Genomic DNA, 19,799 nt, shown 5'->3' with positions numbered 1-19,799 from the left:
CATTGAAAAATACTGCTGGCTTTGTTCAAGATCTAGATAAAATCCTGCAAATTTATATTTGCATCAATCTCTGTCCAAAATTAGCCTCGAAAAATTCATCAAGGAAATCACGATACACTTGACACTTTTCCTAAAGAATATTCCAAAGAAAAGGCTATGAAGAAAAAATTCAATGTTGGTGATCCTGTTCAAATTAATAGAACTACTAATATTTTTGAAAATGGGAATTACCTATAGTCCACTGAACTCTTTTAAGTGTCAAAAATCCTCTAACACTAAACCCATATTATATTGTCTACAAGACACCAAGAATGAAGAGATTCTCGGTGGTTTTTATGACTATGAATTTCAAAAAGTTAAAAATAATAGTAAAATCTATGAAATTGAAAAAATATTAAAGAGTTGTACACACAGGGGCAAGTGACAGTTGCTTGTTCATTGGCTAGGATATAACTCTGATTTTGAGTCGTGGGTAGCAGTTGAAGACATAAATTGATATAACTATGATTTATAATGTGACATTCATGTCCAATGTCTCTTATCAACTCTACAATGGTTCGGATAAAACAAGTAATTTTTGGAAAAAACTCTCCCACCATCAAAATCGATGGTGAGTATGGAGTTACTCTTGTTAATTTTATTATCAAATACACATATGATATCCTAAGAAAAGATCCTACATATGACATACAAGTAAAACCACATGATTGGCCACTCGTTAGCGAGCATTGGATAGAAACAATGAACTCGGGTGAATATATCTTTGTCACATTACCAAGCATGAATGATTTGTGTCGTGCTATCAATAGAAGAATCTGGGCTCGTAAAAATGGGGCCTTTGAATTCAACTAGTCAATGGAACAAGGCAACATCTACATTAGTTCACCCACTGACAGTGAGAAGGTTATTCTCAATGATAATCTTAGGGATGTTTTGGCCTTAAACAGAGTATAACCAATGGTAGAAACACTGGAAGCACTAGTTGTATGGATCAAGTCATTTTCGCTTACTATCCACCTGGCTTCTCCTCGGTCAGTTGTATATTTCTTTGCGCTTCATTTGTTCAAACATAGAGAGTCGGTAATAGAAAAGTTCCCCTCCTAAGTGTTTTTTAACGAAAAACCAGTCAAGATCTCATTCGTCACTACAATATAAAGCATATTCACTATATCCCTGTAAACACTTTAAATTTGGAACTCTAAGTTAGCATTAAGAACTGAATTAGGTGATCCTTAGCAATAACAAAAAGTTTGGTAGTGATTATATGTCATTTTCGACCCGTTCAGTAACAAGGTGTCTAATAGAAAATGGCATTAGTTTTTCCTGATATTGATTACTATGTTGCTCTTGGTCCAAGACAAATGGGCCATGGAATGGACTACCACTATGGTCGTTCTTCAATGTTGGACTATGGTCTTGGCAGCTGGTTTGCTAAGCTGTTTCGCTCTGCACTACCCTTGGCTAAAAAAAATATATTGCACCGGCTGCAGCATATTTTTTATCCTCTACACTACACGATTGGGGCTCTAGCAGGGATATTAAAAAAAGTGTTTCGGAAAATCTCAGGTCCGGTGCACGATCCCTTGACGAACGATCGAAATCTCGACAAAATGGAAAAGATTTAAAAATGTTGAGAAATACTGCTTCACTAATCTGTCTCTACTCAGGTCACAAACAAAAGACATCACTCTTGTCAAAGAAGATGAGGAAGAAACCAAGGATGAAAATTGTTAGATCCAAAAACATTTATTTTCCTAGACTGAAATAGCATATCTACCACACAAGAATTCCCATCCATCAACGACTTCAAGTTTAAATCTATTCAATAGATTAAATGTTGATGTGAGGTAAAACATGGTTATTATGAACAATAATATCCGCAACGAACACTCTCAGAAACACCCACTTTCAGATTTATTCCAAAGAAGATTATTTCGTGAATATGTGTTCCACATTTGTAGATTTACATGTGGCAGTCAGGAAATCTGACAATGAAATGCCAAGTCTTACTGATGGAATATCCTATGAAAAATTGTGGATTGCATAATTCATTTTAACAAATCAGTGTCGAAATAAATGCAACATTGGGGAGCACTAGCAACAATCTCTAAAATTATACGAGCTACATACAGTTCATGTTGATGAGACTAAAGATATATAAGGAATTGAGGGGTTCAACCAACGGATATGAATATGACAGACACTGAGACTACATATGTATTTAAAATGGCTACAAGAATGAAATACATTTAGTTGTGAAAATAAATCACGAGATATTTAATATAACCCAATGGTTACCACCGAATATTAAAGTGGACACAAAATCAACGCTTGCTTCGTCAAATCTCATTTTACGAAACTTCTTACATCACCAAATGCAACAGTCTCTCTCATCTCTTTAGTACATCGAAAGCAACGTACGAAATGACGAAAGCAACAAGTTACGAGCAACAAGCAATGTACGAAAGCAACAAGTTATGGGTTCTGTTGCTTTGCCAGTGGAAAAACCGAGAGCTAGTGGGAATAATGCCAAACTACTTCTTCCTAATATAACCCACAATCAGCGTCATATTACCACGGGCTCACACACCTTCACCGACACTTCATTTATCAATCGTGAAAACATTGTATTGGACTTTTCTCTCACTCAGGATATGAGTATTGTACGAACGGAGAGCGTACGTTTAGACCTTTGCCGACCCATTAGCTGAGAGTATTGCATCAATCTCACTAAATCAATTTTAAAGGTACCTAAATTCCACGACTTATTCGATATCCTCATTTCCATATCTGATGTGAAGTGGGGAATCAGTAGTTGCCATTGTCTTGGTTTTCCTCAAATTTAATCTTTGGGCAATTTGGTTTGCTTTTTTGCTGACCCTCTTTAGAAGCTCTTGCAGACACTGCTCGCACAACTGTAGGATTGTTATGTCATCTGCAAAGTCTTGGTCACCAACTGCCACTTCGGCAGAAGGTTTGATAGGATTGGTCACAGAGAATGAGTTCGATGATTATCATGAAAAGTAACGGCGACAGTACACAGCCTTATTTGATGCCAGATAGAATTCGAAAGTATCGGATTGGGCCTACGGTGTCTTGATGCAACACTCAAAATGTCCCCACAAAGAGCTAAGATAATTGTTATGATTTTGCTTTGGATACCATAATAAAGAAGGATTTTCACAAACTTGCCCAATCTACAGAGTCAAAGGTCTTTTCAAAATCTATAAGAATCATGTAAAGTCTTGAGCTCCATTGACGACATTCTTCAGCAAGGACTCGAAAGGTAAATATAAGATCGGTACAGGAACGGTTAGGGCAGAACCCATGTTGTTCATCCCTTAGTTGCTTATTGAGTTCATTTTGGATCCTCTTTAGAATGAAATGAGAATAGTTAAACAGGGAACGGAAAGCAAGCTTATTCCTCACCAGTTTCCTGGGACAGTGGTATCACCCTTTTTGAACAGGCGTATTAGTATACTGTGCTTCCAATCAACCGGTACCTTTTCCTTTTCCCATACCGTAGCAAAGAAGATGGCCCAGAATGTTATTAGTGCTGCAACTGAGACCTTTATCATCTCTGCTGTTATACAGTCTTCTCCTTGCCATCTACCATTCCTCAATCTCTTGGCAGCTACTGGAATCTCTATTAGTACTAGGTGGCTCCACACTAATGTTTAGGGGGTCACTTATGGGTTGGGGCATATTGCGGAGTCTTTTGAAGTCGAATACTCATATTTCATTCACTGCTGATGGTTTAGTAACGAGTACGCTAGATGGGTCTCAAACTGGGCCGTTGATGTTATACTTCTTTCCAATAATGCCATTTGTGATCTGATATAGGGCTCTAGAATCTCCTCTCTTGGCTGCTTCCTCAGCAAGTTTGACTTTATTCTTGATCAGGGTTTACTGGTCATTCCTTGCGCTCTTTTTTACGGCTTTGTCTGCTTTGTGGTAGCGTGCTTTTTACTATGACGTAAGTACCAAAACATAATAAGGCAAATCAAGAAAATCTGAACAACCAGAAAGAAGTCAGCAAAAACATGATTATTTACGATAGAATAGAAACAGCGTTTGTTTTCAAGAGCTCAATGATTTTTCTTCCATGCAATCCCCGAATTTTTCCTACTGATGCTTTCAGGCTATGCTGTAGAACCTTTCTCACTAACCTAACTCAAAACCTTACGTTATGTTCTGTAGACTTTAGTAAACTTTTGTAAACTGTAGGCTTTTGTAGAGCAAATTTTGAATGTACTGTAGGCTTTGCCAGGAACATTTGAGCCCTTGGGTTTCTGCGTTATGCAAGCTCCTGTTATGCAATAGAAAAGCCAACATAGTAACAACAGAACAAAATTTATGGATTATGCATTAATAGGTTTAAAAAAAAAATTGTTTAGCTCACCTAAAAAGGTTTTTATGCTTGATTAGAGCTTGAATCTCTATGTTCATTCATCATTCCAAATTCCTGAATAGTTTGCATATGATCATTATGATGATTTTCAGTGATGATTATGATGGTTTCGTATATTTTACCAGCCTAGTGCAAAAGCGCTTTCTTAAGCGTGGAAGGTTATACTTAATGTGACCTAACTCAACCACTTTGAATTGGATGTTGCGCAAATAATGAGAAAGCGGCTCTATTTGTTTACATTAAATAAAAAAAAACTTATTTTTTTAGCTGAAAGTAAGGAGCGACATTAAAACTTAAAACGAACAGAAATTACCCCGTATATGAAATGGGTTGTCCCCTCAGCAATCCCTCCCTCTTTGCGCTAAAGTTTTTAATTGTTTTAAAAAGTAGAATTGTGGCAAAGAGTCAAACTTTAGCGTAAAGAGCGAGGGATTGCGGAGGGGACAACCAATTTCATATACGGAGTAATTTCTGTTCGTTTTAAGTTTTAATGTCGCTCCTTACTTTAAGCTAAAAAAATGAGTTTTTTTATTTAATTTCTGAACGTTTTTGAATTAATGCATGTTTGGTTTTGGCTCTCCGCACATAAATTATTAGAATGAAATTTGTATATTAATTCTTTTTTTGGCTAAATGGCTTTCTCTTAGTTTTGATCAGACGATTTTGAGAAATAAGGGGTGGAGAAGGAGGTCTAGTTGCGCTCCAATTTTTCGATTACTTAAAAAGGGAACTAGAACTTTTAATTTTTAAAGAACGTTTTTATTAGTAAAAAATATACGTAACTTAAGAATTAACTTACGTAACAAACTTTCATAATCTTATATTTTTATTATGTATACGAGGGGGTTTGTACCCTCGTTAATACCTCGCTCTTTACACTAAATCGTATTTTTTGTCCCAATTCTTTAAGAATGACCCCTGAATCAGAAAGGCCGTAGAATAAATAGTTGAAATTACTAAAAATACTTTAGCATAAAGAGCGAGGTATTTATCTCCTCCTACATACCTCGCTCTTTATGCTAAAGTATTTTTGTCATATGCGTAATAATCTCTGTTCGTTTTAAGTTACAATGCTACTCCTTCCTTTCATATGAAAAAACGTTTTCATGTTTATTTTTCATTGTTTTTTTATAGTAACGCTAAAAAATCCTGCGCCCTTTTCATTGAATTTTTCTTCCCCCATGACAGATACCTCCAAGGAAAGATCCTCCAACATAGCCCCCTCCCCTCAGCCCCACCCCAAAACAAAATAAAATCCCCCTGAAAACGTCTGTACAATTCCCAATAACCATTACTATATTTAAACACTGGTCAAAGTTTGTAACTTGCAGCCCCTCCGCCAGGGATTGTGGGGGAGTAGGTCATCCCCAAAGACATAGTTATTATGGCTTTCGACTATGCTGAACAAAATGGCTATCTCAAAATTTTGATCCGTTGACTTTGGGAAAAAATGAGCGTGGAAGGGGGCCTAGATGCCCTCCAATTTTTGGTCACTTAAAAAGGGCACTAGAACTTTTCATTTCCGTTCGAATGAGCCCTCTTGTGAATTCTAGGACCACTTGGTCGATACGATGACCCCTGGGAAAAAAAAACAAAACAAAAAAACAAACAAACAAATAAACACGCACCCGTGCTTTGTCGTCTGGCAAAAAATACAAAATTCCACATTTTTGTAGATAGGAGCTTGAAACTTCTACAGTAGGGTTCTCTCATACGCTGAATCTGATGGTGTCATTTTCGTTAAGATTCTACGACTTTTAGGGGTTGTTTCCCCCTATTTTCTTAAATAATGCAAATTTTCTCAGGCTCGTAACTTTTGATGGGTTAGACTACACTTGATGAAACTTATATATTTAAAGTCAGAATTAAAATTCGATTCTTTTGATGTAGCTATTGATATCAAAATTCCATTTTTTAGAGTTTTGGTTACTATTGAGCCGGGTCGCTCCTTACTACAGTTCGTTACCACGAACTGTTTGATCAGGGAAGATCGATTATTTTGGTTTGATTCTTGCCTGCCTGGTTTATTGTCGTCATGCATGTTCGATCTGTTGACCTTCTCGAGCAATGCAACAAGTCTTTTATATTATCATGTATTTATTTGGTAATAAATCTAAGAATATAAAACGTACTTTTTTTTGCCAGTAAAACAAACCAGTAGCCTCAGCACCATGAACAAGACCAAAAAGAAAACAATTTGAAACTGATTACAACATAGACTTAAAACAAAGTACAACAAAAAAAGAAGATAAACCAAAAATAAAACGAAGGTAAGAAAATAAGAAAAAAGATATAATGGAGTTATTCTGGTCCAATCCATGAAGTTGTAAAAATAAATTCAATTCTATAAACTAAGATAGTAACCAGAATCGACCAAAACTCAAAAGCTAAGAAAACCAAAACTATCAACCAAAAATCAATACATAATAAATCTTATCAATTAAATTTAAAACGTAAACTAAATATCAAAATATTCCGTTCTAGATTTGACTGGAGTCGTTCAATTGATTTCTACTATATTTGGGCTACCTTCTGTACTGAAGAGAAGTAAAGGAAAATTAATGCTACGCAAATAATTATTTATGCAAAGAGGTTAAGTTGCATTACGTTGAACATAAGATATTACACCTATGCTAGTCATTTAACAGGGTTCATCGTATCATTGTATGGGTACTATTCGTATTCTAAGCGGGACCAGTGTCAGTCCTGATGCCAATAATGTAAGTAACGCGTCCCACGGTGTCAAACAGTCCTCTATGACGTTAAAAAATATCATTTAAGTGATTTGATAGCTTTGAGAGTTTCCGGTAGTAAAACCTGTTTTGACTGAAATATATACCGACACAAAGACGTATTATTTGTGCTCTAGGTACATTGAGTGGAGACCACTTTGCTTACCATTTAGTAAAATAGCACACTTATTTTACTTTATTTTAAACTAGCTACTCCGTAGCTTTTCGAACTTTTGCCACGTTTAGAAAATCCTGTAAATTTTTACCCATATTTTGAGGGAAATGCCATTTGAGCCGCTTGGTAGCTTTGGAAGTTTCCTATTGGTCTGGGAGAACTTACTAACGAGCCCTTCGTCTTCGAGACGGTCAGCCAGCACCGTGGCTCGTAGAATAATTCTAATGGTATCGAATGGCCTTAAACCGTCTGGCTCTGAATATTCAAAAGGCGCTCTGTAAAAAGTTTGGTGGCTTATATAAAAACTCTTACAAACGAAGCACATTTGATTGATTGGACAAATTTTTTCTCTTATACGTTTTTTGGGTCTCAAGATAATTAGAAAATTTTGTTATTTTTGCAAATTATATTTCCTTGTCTGTTATATATTTTTTATTTTCTCAAACCAAAAACTAACTTTTTAGTTTTTTGCTCTCCTGAAAAGCTTATTTCACTACATCAAAACTTCACTGCTTTCAAATCTTAGTAGCTTAAAACTGGAAAAAATTAAATAAAATTTAATAGTGATTTTAATAGGAATATTCTGTTTTTAATTAAGTGTTTACGTCACATTTAGGTAAGTGTTAAAATGTAAAGACAAATAGCAATAAAAACACGTTTCACTTCTTGTTTTCATCTTTTTAATACGGTATACCTAAGAAATTATCTACAAAATACCATAAGATCAAAACAACCATAATTCAAACTAGTCAGTTCCAAAAATATTGAAGTACCAAGGACATAAAAATTAAAACACAATTACTACCAATTTGCACCATCTTAGGTCTTCTCATAAATGAGCCCTGGATTTCTTTTATAATTGTTTAAAAATTATGAAGTTTCTAGGTTAGCATCACATTTTCGTCAGTGTTGGCTCACCGAGCCGTGTAAATCAATAAATACAACTGTTTAGTTAAATTTGACCACGCTTTTCGTCCGTGAAGTGACGGAAAGCGATGGCCAAATGAAAACCATATATGTAAAGGTTAAACTGCAACAAACATTTTTCTTGTCTATTAAAAGTAATTTCACTTGATTTTTCGTTTATCTTCAAATGTAGTATGGCTTAAGAAATTATGTTCCAAAATACCTTAAGCTTAAAAACAAAAGACAGATCAGGAAGTTTCAAAACTTCAAGCGACTGAAACAAAAATTTTTTTCCTTCAAGGGAAAAAAACAAAATTAAAAGCTGTTTTATTAAAACAATAATTATTCTCAACAATTTTGCCCATTTAAAAACAGGAATGCGGAAAAGAATGATATTAAAACATTAAAAGCAAAGGGCAAAAACAAACTTGAACTTTAAAAAAATTCACACCCACGGATACATTTATTTTACCTTTACCTTTCATACTATCAGCTCTCATCAATCCATTGCTCACACTAGGCAGTGTTGCCAGACTGATATTCGTGAGACTCATAACTTTTTCCATTTCAAGAAGCATCGACTTCCCACTTTCAACAGACGGCTTCACAAAAATGCAAACATACTAGGAAAAGAAACATTGCTTGATGAGGGCTAGCTAAGAGAATTTCCCAAAAACCTGAGATCGAAATTATCCGCGCAGGCCCTGAGAATCCTTTTCCTGTGTTTGGAGAAAAGGACAATGCACCTACTTTAACCTTACGGAAAAGGAGATACCGCGGATTTATCAGAAAAATTTCTCTCTGAACAAAAGATTTTAGCAACATTTTTTATCTTTGTATAGTATAGTTGTCAACCAAATCAAATAGATCGTGGTAAATTTCTGTAAGTAAGGAACAAATGATGCCGATAGAGACAGACAGTCTAAAATGAAGTTCTGATAGCAACATACATATCGCAATAATAAATTTTTATGGTGATTTAAACACACATAATCTAGAAAATGTAAAGTTACCCACAAAAGTAACGAGACTTAGACAATCTTCCTTGTTTTCAAAAATGGGGAATACATCCCAAAAAGAGGAGTGATCTTCATGAAAATTACAACACCCAATTCAACAGAACTCTATTGCAGAGATAGAGATGGTTGGAGTAAAGAGGGGGTAGAACCTTTCATATACAGAATTATGGATATGGCCTTGTGTTGCACATTCAATGAACTGTCAAAAACGCTACAATTTTTACTTGATACTGCGTATTTTAAATTATTAGACCTCCTCCACAAGAAATAGGGATTTATCCCCCTCCCCTTGTGCAAAGTGCTCTTCTGTTAAACCGCAATTACGCGCAGCAATTCAAACATTATTCTTCAAAAATTTTTCTCTAATTTAGAAGGGAAGGAGAAGTTCCTCATATTTTCCCCAACGCACCAGCCTCACAGTATCAATTTGCTGCAACAAATTTTAGATATCTTACTTCCTTTAGAAAATACACGGAACACGATAGACAAAAAATATCTCCAACAATCAAACAGTTCGCGGTAACAAACTGTAGTAAGGAGCGACCCGGCCAAATAGTTACCGAAATTCTAGAAAATGGAATTTTGATGCAAATAGTTACATAAAAAGAATAGCATTATTATGTGGATTTTAAATATATAAGTTTCATAAGTTTAGTCTTACCCATCAAAAGTTACGAGCCTGAGAAAATTTGCCTTATTTTACAAAAAAGGGGGAACAGAAATTTCAAGCTCCTATCTACAAAAATGGGGAATTTTGTATTTTTTGCCAGAAGACAGATCACGGATGCCTGTTTTTTTCTTTTTTTTCTTTTTTTCCGGGGGTGATAGTATCGACCCAATGGTCCTAGAATGTCGGAAGAGGGTTCATTCTAACGTAAATTAAAAGTTCTAGTGCCCTTTTTAAGTGACCAAAAAATTGGACGATGCCTAGGCCCTCTCCCAAGCTCATTTTTTCCCAAAGTCACCGGATCAAAATTTAGGGATGGTCATTTTGTTCATCATAGTCGAAAAACCTAATAATTATGTCTTTTGGGACGACTTAATCTCCCATAGTCCTCAGGGGAGGGGGGCTGCAAGTTACAAACTTTGACCATTGTTTACATATAGTAATGGTCATTGGGAAGTGTAGAGACGTTTTCAGGGGCACTTTTTCGTGTTGAAGGGGGTGGGGGGGGATTGTGGTAGGGCGTTCCGTGGGAGGATCTGTCCACGGAGGAATTTATCATAAGAGAAGAGAATTTTTATGAAGGGGCCGTAGGATTGTCTAGCATTATTTAAAAAAAAACAATGAGTAAATAAATAAATAAAAAGTTTTTCAGCTGGAAGTAAGGAGCAGCATCAAAACCTAAAACGAACAGAAATTATTGTGTATATAAGGGTGTTCGTCTCCTACCAAATATCTCCTCAACAATACACTATAATACCGAGGGCAACTAGGCCTCCTCCCTCACCCCTTTTTTCAAAATCGTCCGATCAAAACTATGAGAAAGCCCTTTAGCCAAAAAATTCAAAATACAAATCTCGTTTTAATCATTCATGTGTGGTGAGCCAAAATAAAAACCTGTATTAATTTAAAAACGTTCGGAAATTATATAAAAAAAAGTTTCTTTAGCTGTAAGTAAGCAGTGACATTAAAATTTAAAACGAACAGAAATTATACCGTACATGAATTACAAAAAGTAGAGTTGTGAGAAAGAGTCAAACTTTGGCGGAAGAGCGGGGCGTTGAGGAGGGGACAACCCATTTCCCATACAGAGTAATTTCTGTTCGTTTTAAGTTTTAACGTCGCTCCTTACTTGCAGTTAAAAAACTATTTTTTTTTTATTTAATTTATAGGTTAAAACCTATCTTTTAAAAATGAACCACCAGACGCTTGAAGGTGCCAAGGGAATGACATTCCCGTGGAACAGTTAGAAGTCTATTCTGTATTCTTGGAGATGCGACTAGAGAGCTAGAGAAAGTCCTGCGGCAAGGCGTGTCAGGGACTCTTGCGTGCTTCAGTCTCTCTCTTTTCCCATGCAACCGAGACACTCTGTCGCGCCATTGCAATTTTGGGTTGAAATTACCTTGCCGAAACGTACTATCTTTACTTAAAATAAATATTCATAAATGGTTTTGGATATTTATTATATTTATTTTTGTATTTCAGGGCAAGAGGTTATCGGAGTAATGCTAACATATACAAAAGAGGAAAACAGTTAGAGAGTCATCATAGTCAAATTTACTGAAGTATATAGGAAGAAAATTTATCTCATTTTATGGCATTATTAAACAATGAAATATATTTTCGTGGAATTTAATGTGTTTTTACAATTGTAATTATAGAAAGATAAAGTTTTATGCGCAGATAAACTAAAGGTTTCATTTCAAGTGAAAGTAATTGCAATATTAGTTAACTTTGAAAGTGTTAAAATACATCATGATTAACCCAGTAAGTAATTTAATTTCTAGCTATCAGCATTTCTAGCTATATAGTGTAAAGAGCGGGGCGTTGATGAGGAAGCAGCCCCTTTCATATACGAAATCATTTCTGTTCGTTTCAAGTTTTAATGTCGCTCCTTACTTTCAGTCAAAAAAACTTGTTTTTTCATTTAATTTTTGAACGTTTTTGAATCATTGCATGTTTTGATTTTGGCTCTCCGCAGAGGAATAATTATAACGAAATTTGCATTTTTTTTTTTTTTTTTGGCTAAATGGCTTTCTCATAGTTTTGATCGAATGATTTTGAGAAAAAAAGAGCGGGGGAGGAAGCCTAGTTGCCCTCCGATTTTTTGGTTACTTAAAAAGGCAAATAGAATTTCTAATTTTTTACGACTGTTTTTATTAGCAAAAGATATATGTAACTTATAAATTAGCTTACGAAACGAACTTTTGTATTCCCATGACTTTATTACATATATGAAGGGTTCACCCCCACGTCAGTACCTCTGAATCACAAAAGCTGTAGAATAAATAGTTGAAATTACTAAAAATACTTTAGCGTAAAACGCGAGGTATTAGGAGGAGGTGAGCCCCTAATATACGTAATAATTTCTATTCATTTTAAGTTTTAATGCTGCTCCTTACTTCCAGTTGAAAAAACTTTTTCATATTTATTTTTTCATTGTTTTTTTAAGTAATGCTAGTAAATGCTACGTTCCATTCATGGAAATTTTCTTCCCCCATGACAAATTCCTCCATCGAAAGTTCCCCCAATATATCACCCTCTTTTCAACACATCACCCCTACCGAAAAATCCCCCTGAAAACGTCTGCACACTTCCCAATAACCATTACTATATGTAAGCACTGGTCAAAGTTTGTAACTTGTAGCCCCTCCCACGGGGACTGTGGGGGAGTAAGTCGTCCCCAAAGACATTGTTATAAGGTTTTTCGACTATGCTGAATAAAATGGCTATATCAGAGTTTTTATCCGTTGACGATGGAAAAATAATTAGCGTGGGAGGGGGCCTAAGTGCCCTCCAATTTTTTTGGTCACTTAAAAAGGCACTAAAACTTTTCATTTTCGTTAGAATGAGCCCTATTGCATCATTCTAGGACAAGAGGGTCGATACGATCACCCCTGGGAAAAAAAACAAACAAACAAATAAACACGTATCCGTGATCTGCCTTCTGGCAAAAAAATACAAAATTCGACATTTTTGTATATAACAGCTTGAAACTTCTACAATAGGGTTATCTGATAGGCTGAATCTGATGGTGTGATTTTCATTAAGATTCTATGAATTTTAGGGGGTGTTTTCCCCTATTTTCTGAAATAAGGCAAATTTTCTCAGGCTCGTAACTTTCGATGGGTAAGACTAAACTTGATGAAACTTATATATTTAAAATCAACATTAAAATTCGATTCTTTCGATGCAGCTATTGGTATAAAAATTCCATTTTTTAGAGTTTTGGTTACTATTGAGCCGGGTCGCTCCTTACTACAGTTCGTTACCATGAACTGTTTAATTGAAGTAAATAAATTTAAGAATCCCGGAAAAGGTGGTTGTGTCACACAACAACTTGTGTGCAACTTTTGTGGACTTTAAAGGTATACTGAATACTTTTTCTGAAATTCAGTGACGGGGTGCAAATATCAGTCAAAAAAACTAATCATCATTAACTATACTTTTCTGTCAAGAAAACTAATCATCAGTAACTAAGATTGCGTAGAGGAAAGCATTCATTTTTGAGGTCGAGTAATTTACCACTTGGGGTAAGAAGAAAGTATTTTGGGAGGAAGCAAGGGGCAGGATGGTCCCTAATTCTGCTCTAAGAGTGGAAATACAGATAAGAGTGCCGGTCATACCATGTGTGAGTGAAAATTTGAGTGAGTTGCGAAAGGAAGTGTTTGGAGATTGTAGTTTTGTGGAGGTTTGCCTGGTGAGTATAGCGTCTCAACAGTAATTTGTAAGTGTGGAAAGAATAGGACAGTTTCTCAGGATAGCGGTTAAGCACATAAATTGATTTTTGTAATTTCTGTAGTGTTTTTGTGTATGCATTGTGAATTTGTTAGAAACGAACTACTCCTTTTTTATTCCAATGGCCCTAAGGTTTGAAGATGAATAAAAGTTATTATTATTTATTATTATTGTTGTTACTCCCGATACAAAGAAGGACAGTACTTAACGCATATACCACATTTTCAAACTGTTTTTTAAGCGTAAAATAGTGCCATTTTGACAAGTTTTTATCTTTTGGAATGCTTCAGATCAATATCATTTAGGTGAAATTCAGATACAGCCACTGAGAAATCCAGTACTTGTTTGAAAAGTATGATGTGACTGAAAAAATACTTTCGTTCTTTTTACTGGTTTTAAGTTTTTTTTTAAAGAAAGTAAGTAGCGACATTAAAACTTAAAACGAACAGAAATTACTCCGTATATGAAAGGGGCTTTTCCTCCTCAACGCCCCGCTTTTTACGCTAAAGTTTGTCTCTTTCTCTTAACTCTACATTTTAAAACAGTAAAAAACTTTCCTTACTTTCTTTAAAAAAACTTCTTTTTTTTTATTTAGTTTCTGGATGTTTTTGAATTAATGCATTTTTGTTTATCTTGGCTCTCCGCGCATAAATAATTAAAACAAAATTTTCATATTAATTTATTCGGCTAAATGGCTTTTTCATAGTTTAATCGGAAGATTTTGAGCAAAAAGAAGCGAGAGAGGAGGCCTAGTTGCCCTCCAATTTGTTGATTACTTAAAAAGGCAACTATAACTTTTAATTTTTTACGAACGTTTTCATAAGTGAAAAATATACATAACTTACGAATTAACTAACGTAGCGGACTTCTATATTCGTATGTTTTTATTGCGTATATGTGGGGGATCACCCCTCGTCGATACCTTGCTCTTTACACTAAAACTTAAATTTTGCCCCAATTCCATAAGAATGACCCCTGAATCACAAAGGCCGTAGAATAGATAGTTGAAATTACTAAAAATACTTTAGCGTAAACAGCGAGGTATTACGAGGAGGTAAATCCCTCATATGCGTAATATTTCTGTTCGTTTTAAGTCTTAATGCTGCTCCTCACTTTCAGTAGAAAAAGCTTTTCATATTTATTTTTTCATTGCTTTTTAAATAATGCTAGAAAATCCTGCGCCCCCTCCATTGAAAGTCTCTTCCCCCATGAGAAGTTCCTCCATGGAAAGATCCTCCCACGTAACCCCTCCCCCCCCTCAGCTCTCCCCCCAAACCAAAATAATCCCCCTGAAAACGTCTATACACTTCCCAGTAACCATTACTATATGTAAACACTGGTCAAAGTATGTAACTTGCAGCTCCTCCCACGGGGACTGCGGGGGAGTAAAGCGTCCCCAAAGACATAGTTATTAGTTTTTTCGACTATTGTGAATAAAATGGCTATCTCAGAATTTCGATCCGGTGACTTTGGGGAAAAAACGAGTGTTGGAGGGGGCCTAGGTGCCCTACAATTTTTTTGGTCACTTAAAAAGGGCACTAGGACTTTTAATTTCCGTTAGAACGAGCCCTTTTGCGAAATTCTAGGACCGCTGAGTCGATACGATCACCCCTGGGAAAAAAGAAAAACAAACAAAAAAAACAAAAATACAAAAAAAAAACACGCATCCGTGATTTGTCTTCTGGCAAAAATGCGAAATTCCACATTTTTGTCGATAGGGGCTTGAAACTTCTACAATAAAGTTCTCTGATACGTTGAATCGGATTGTGTGATTTTCGTTAAGATTGTATGACTTTTAGGGGTACTTAGCCCCTATTTTCTAAAATGAGGCAAATTTTCTCAGGCTCGTAACTTTTGACGGGTAAGACTATCAAACAGTTCGTGGTAACGAACTGTAGTAAGGAGCGACCCGGCTCAATAGTAACCAAAACTCTAAAAAATTGAATTTTGATGCCAATACATACATCAAAAGAATCGCATTTTAATGCTAATTTTAAATATATAAGTTTCATCAAGTTTAGTCTTACCCATCAAAAGTTACGAGCCTGAGAAAATTTCCGTTATTTTAGAAAATAGGGGGAAACGCCCCCTAGAAGTCATAGAATCTTTACGAAAATCACACCATCAGATTCACCGTATGAGAGAACCCTACTGTAGAAGTTTCAAGCTCCTATCTACAAAAATGTGGAATTTTGTATTTTTTGCCAGAAGGCAGATCACGGATGCGTGTTTATTTTTTTTTTTTTTTTTTTTTTTTTTTTTTTTTTTTTTTCCAGGGGTGATCGTATCGACCCAGTTGTCCTAGAATGTTGCAATAGAGCTCATTTTAACGGAAATGAAAAGTTCTAGTGCCCTTTTTAAGTGACCAAAAAAATTGGAGGGCACCTAGGCCCCCTCCCAAGCTAATTATTTTACCAAAGTCAACAAATCAAAAATCTGAGATAGCCATTTTATTCAGCGTAGTCGAAAAACCTTATAACTATGTCTTTGGGGACGACTTACTCCCCCACAGTCCCCGTGGGAGGGGCAACAAGTTACAAACTTTGACCAGTGCTTACATATAGTAATGGTTATTGGGAAGTGTACAGGCGTTTTCAGGAGAATTTTTCTGGTTGGAGGAGGGGTTGAGAAGAGGGGGATATACTGGGGAACTTTCCATCGATAGTTTGTGATGGCGGAAGAAAATCTCCATGAAGGGAGCGCAGGATTTACTAGCATTATTTAAAAAATAAATGAAAAAATAAATATGAAAAAGTTCTTTCAGCTGGCAGTAAGGAGCAGCATTAAAACATAAAAAAAACAGAAATTATTACCCATTTGAGGGGCTCACCTCCTCCTAATACCTCGCTCTTTACGCTAAAGTATTTTTAGTAATTTCAACTATTTATTCTACAGCTTTTGTGATTCTGGGGTCATTCTTAATGAATTGGGACAAAATTTAAGCTTTAATGTAAAGAGCGAGGATCTGACAAGGGGGGAACCCCCTCATATATGTAATAAAAATATGAGAATACAAAAGTTCTTTACTTAAGCTAATTTATAAGTTACGTAAATCTTTTACTAATAAAAATATTCGTAAAAAATCAAAAATTCTAGTTGCCTTTTTAATTAACCAAAAAACCGGAGGGCAACTAGGCTTCCTCCCCCGCTCTTTTTTTTCTCAAAATCATTCGATCAAAATTATTAGAAAGCCATTTAGCCAAAAAAAAAAATGCAAATTTTGTTTTAATTATTCCTCTGCGGAGAGCCAAAATCAAAACATGCATTGATTCAAAAACGTCCAGAAATTAAATAAAAAAAACAAGTTTTTTAACTGAAAGTAAGGAGCGACATTAAAACTTAAAACGACCAGAAATTACTTCGTAAATGAAAGAGGCTGCTTCCTCATCAACGCCCCGCTCTTTACACTAAAGTTTTTTACTGTTATAAAAAGAAGAATTGAGAGAAAGAGTCAAACTTTAGCGTAAAGAGCGGGGCGTTGATAAGGAAGCAGCCTCTTTCATATACGAAGTAATTTCTGGTCGTTTTAAGTTTTAATGTCGCTCCTTACTTTCAGTTAAAAAAACTTGTTTTTTTTATTTAATATTAATATAAATTTAAAATCCGCATTAAAATGCGATTCTTTTGATGTAACTATTGGCATCAAAATTCTATTTTTTAGAGTTTTGTTTACTATTGAGCCGGGTCGCTCTTTACTACAGTTCGTTACAACGAACTGTTTGATTTATCACGCGGCGTTTGTTTTTATTGCGTTGTCAGTATTCGAGGAACAGATTTTGCTGCCGTCCTTGTTGATAATTTATCACGTGGGGTTGTTTTTATTGCGTAGTCAGTATTCGAGGAACAGATTTTGCAGCCGTCCTTGTTGATAATTTATCACGTGGGATTGTTTTTATTGCGTAGTCAGTATTCGAGGAACAGTTTTTGCTGCCGTCCTTGTTGATAATTAAATTAAAAAAAACAAGTTTTTTCAACTGAAAGTAAGGAGTGACATCAAAACTTAAAACGCACAGAAATTACTTCGTATATGAAAGAGGCTGCTTCCTCATCAACGCCCCACTCTTTACGCTAAAGTTTTTTACTGTTTTAGAAAGAAGAATTGAGAGAAAGAGTCAAACTTTAGCGTAAAGAGCGGGGCGTTGATGAGGAAGCAGCCTCTTTCATATACGAAGTAATTTCTGTGCGTTTTAAGTTTTGATGTCACTCCTTACTTTCAGTTGAAAAAACTTGTTTTTTTTAATTTAATTTCTGAACGTTTTTGAATCAATGCATGTTTTGATTTTGGCTCTCTGCAGAGGAATAATCAAAACGAAATTTGCATATTTTTTTGGGGGGGGGCTAAATGGCTTTCTCATAATTTTGATCGAATGATTTTGAGAAAAAAGAGCGGGGGCGAAGCCTAGTTGCCCTCCGATTTTTTGGTTAATTAAAAAGGCAACTAGAACTTTTAATTTTTTACGAATCTTTTTATTGGTAAAAGATTTACGTAGCTTATAAATTAGCTTACGTAAAGAACTTTTGTATTCTCATGTTTTTATTACATATATGAGGGGATTCGCCCCATCGTCAGTACCTCGCTCTTTACACTAAAGCTTAAATTTTATCCCAATTCATTAAGAATGACCCCTGAATCACAAAAGCCGTAGAATAAATAGTTGAAATTACTAAAAATACTTTAGCGTAAAGAGCTAGGTATCATAAGGAGGTGAGCCCCTTATATGGGTAATAATTTCTGTTTGTTTTAAGTTTTATTGCTGTTCCTTACTTCCAGCTGAAAAAGCTTTTTCACATTTATTTTTTATTTTTTTTTTAAATAATACTAGTAAATCCTGCTCTCCCTTCATGGAAGTTTTCTTTTCCCATGACAAATTCTCGATGGAAAGTTCCCCCAGCATATCCCCCTCTTCTCAACCCCTCCCCCCAACCAAAAAAATCCTCCTGAAAACGCCTGTATACTTCCCAATAACCATTACTATATGTAAGCACAGGTCAAAGTTTGTAACTTGTTGCCCCTCCCACGGGGACTCTGGGGGAGTAAGTCGTCCCCAAAGACATAGTTATAAGGTTTTTCGACTACGCTGAATAAAATGGCTATCTCAGAATTTTGATCCGTTGACTTTGGGAAAATAATTAGCGTGGGAGGGGGCCTAGGTGCCCTCCAATTTTTTTGGTCACTTAAAAAGGGCACTAGAACTTTTCATTTCCGTTAGAATGAGCCCTCTTGCAACATTCTAGGACAACTGGGTCGATACGATCACCCCTGGGGAAAAAAAACAAAAAAAAAACAAAAAAACAAAAAAACAAATAAACACGCATCCGTGATCTGCCTTCTGGCAAAAAATGCAAAATTCCACATTTTTGTAGATAGGAGCTCGAAACTTCTACAATAGGGTTCTCTGATACGCTGAATCTGATGGTTTGATTTTCGTTAAGATTCTATGACTTTTAGGGGGTGTTTCCCCCTATTTTCTAAAATAACGCAAATTTTCTCAGGCTCGTAACTTTTGATGGGTAAGACTAAACTTGATGAAACTTATATATTTAAAACCAGCATTAAAATGCGATTCTTTTGATATAGCTATTGGTATCAAAATTCCATTTTTTTGAGTTTTGGTTACTATTGAGCCGGGTCGCTCCTTACAGTTACAGTTCGTTACCACGAACTGTTTGATTTATCACGTGGTGTTGTTTTTATTGCGTAGTCAGTATTCGAGGAACAGATTTGGCTGCCCCTTGTTGATAATTTATCACGTGGGGTTGTTTTTATTGCATAGTCAAAATTCTAGGAACAGATTTTGCCGCCGTCCTTGTTGATAATTTATCAGGTGGGGTTGTTTTTATTGCGTAGTCAGTATTCGAGGAACAGATTTTGCTGCCGTCCTTGTTGATAATTTATCACGAGGGGTTATTTTTATTGCGTTGTCAGTATTCGAAGAACAGATTTTTTGAACAGTATTCGCCATCACACCATCAGATTCACCGTATGAGAGAACCCTACTGTAGAAGTTTCAAGCTCCTATCTACAAAAAAGTGGAATTTTGTATTTTTTGCCAGAAGGCAGATCACGGATGCGTGTTTATTTGTTTTTTTGTTTTTTTTTTTTGTTTTTTTTTTCTTTTTCCCAGGGATGATCGTATCGACCCAGTTGTCCTAG

At 35.6% G+C, this 19,799-nt stretch overlaps 2 protein-coding genes across 5 annotated transcripts in view; one reads left to right on the top strand and one right to left on the bottom strand.

Annotated features, from left to right (window-relative positions):
* The window catches only part of LOC136041594 (small G protein signaling modulator 2-like), a 191,634-nt gene that overhangs the window by 165,539 nt on the left and 6,296 nt on the right, over window positions 1-19,799 (bottom strand). The window contains exon 1 of one of the 3 annotated variants that reach the window (XM_065726295.1): window positions 8,703-8,871. The exons of 1 other annotated variant lie outside the window; for it this stretch is intronic. In XM_065726295.1, coding sequence (XP_065582367.1) covers window positions 8,703-8,802 — 100 coding nt within the window. In that variant the 5' untranslated portion in view covers window positions 8,803-8,871. Of the gene's footprint in view, window positions 1-8,702; window positions 8,872-19,799 lie in introns of those variants that run through there. One more of the 3 variants, XM_065726297.1, reaches the window with a different exon arrangement.
* LOC136041596 (sodium-dependent nutrient amino acid transporter 1-like) overlaps window positions 11,568-19,799 on the top strand; it is a 157,994-nt gene continuing 149,762 nt past the window's right edge. For both annotated transcript variants that reach the window (XM_065726301.1, XM_065726300.1), the window contains exon 1: window positions 11,568-11,674. In XM_065726301.1, the coding sequence (XP_065582373.1) occupies window positions 11,663-11,674 (12 nt within the window). In that variant the 5' untranslated portion in view covers window positions 11,568-11,662. The remainder of the gene's footprint in view (window positions 11,675-19,799) is intronic.

This window comes from Artemia franciscana, unplaced genomic scaffold (assembly GCF_032884065.1).
Source record: "Artemia franciscana unplaced genomic scaffold, ASM3288406v1 PGA_scaffold_30, whole genome shotgun sequence".
Taxonomy (NCBI): domain Eukaryota; kingdom Metazoa; phylum Arthropoda; class Branchiopoda; order Anostraca; family Artemiidae; genus Artemia; species Artemia franciscana.
This window is presented reverse-complemented; position numbering and strand designations above follow the sequence as displayed.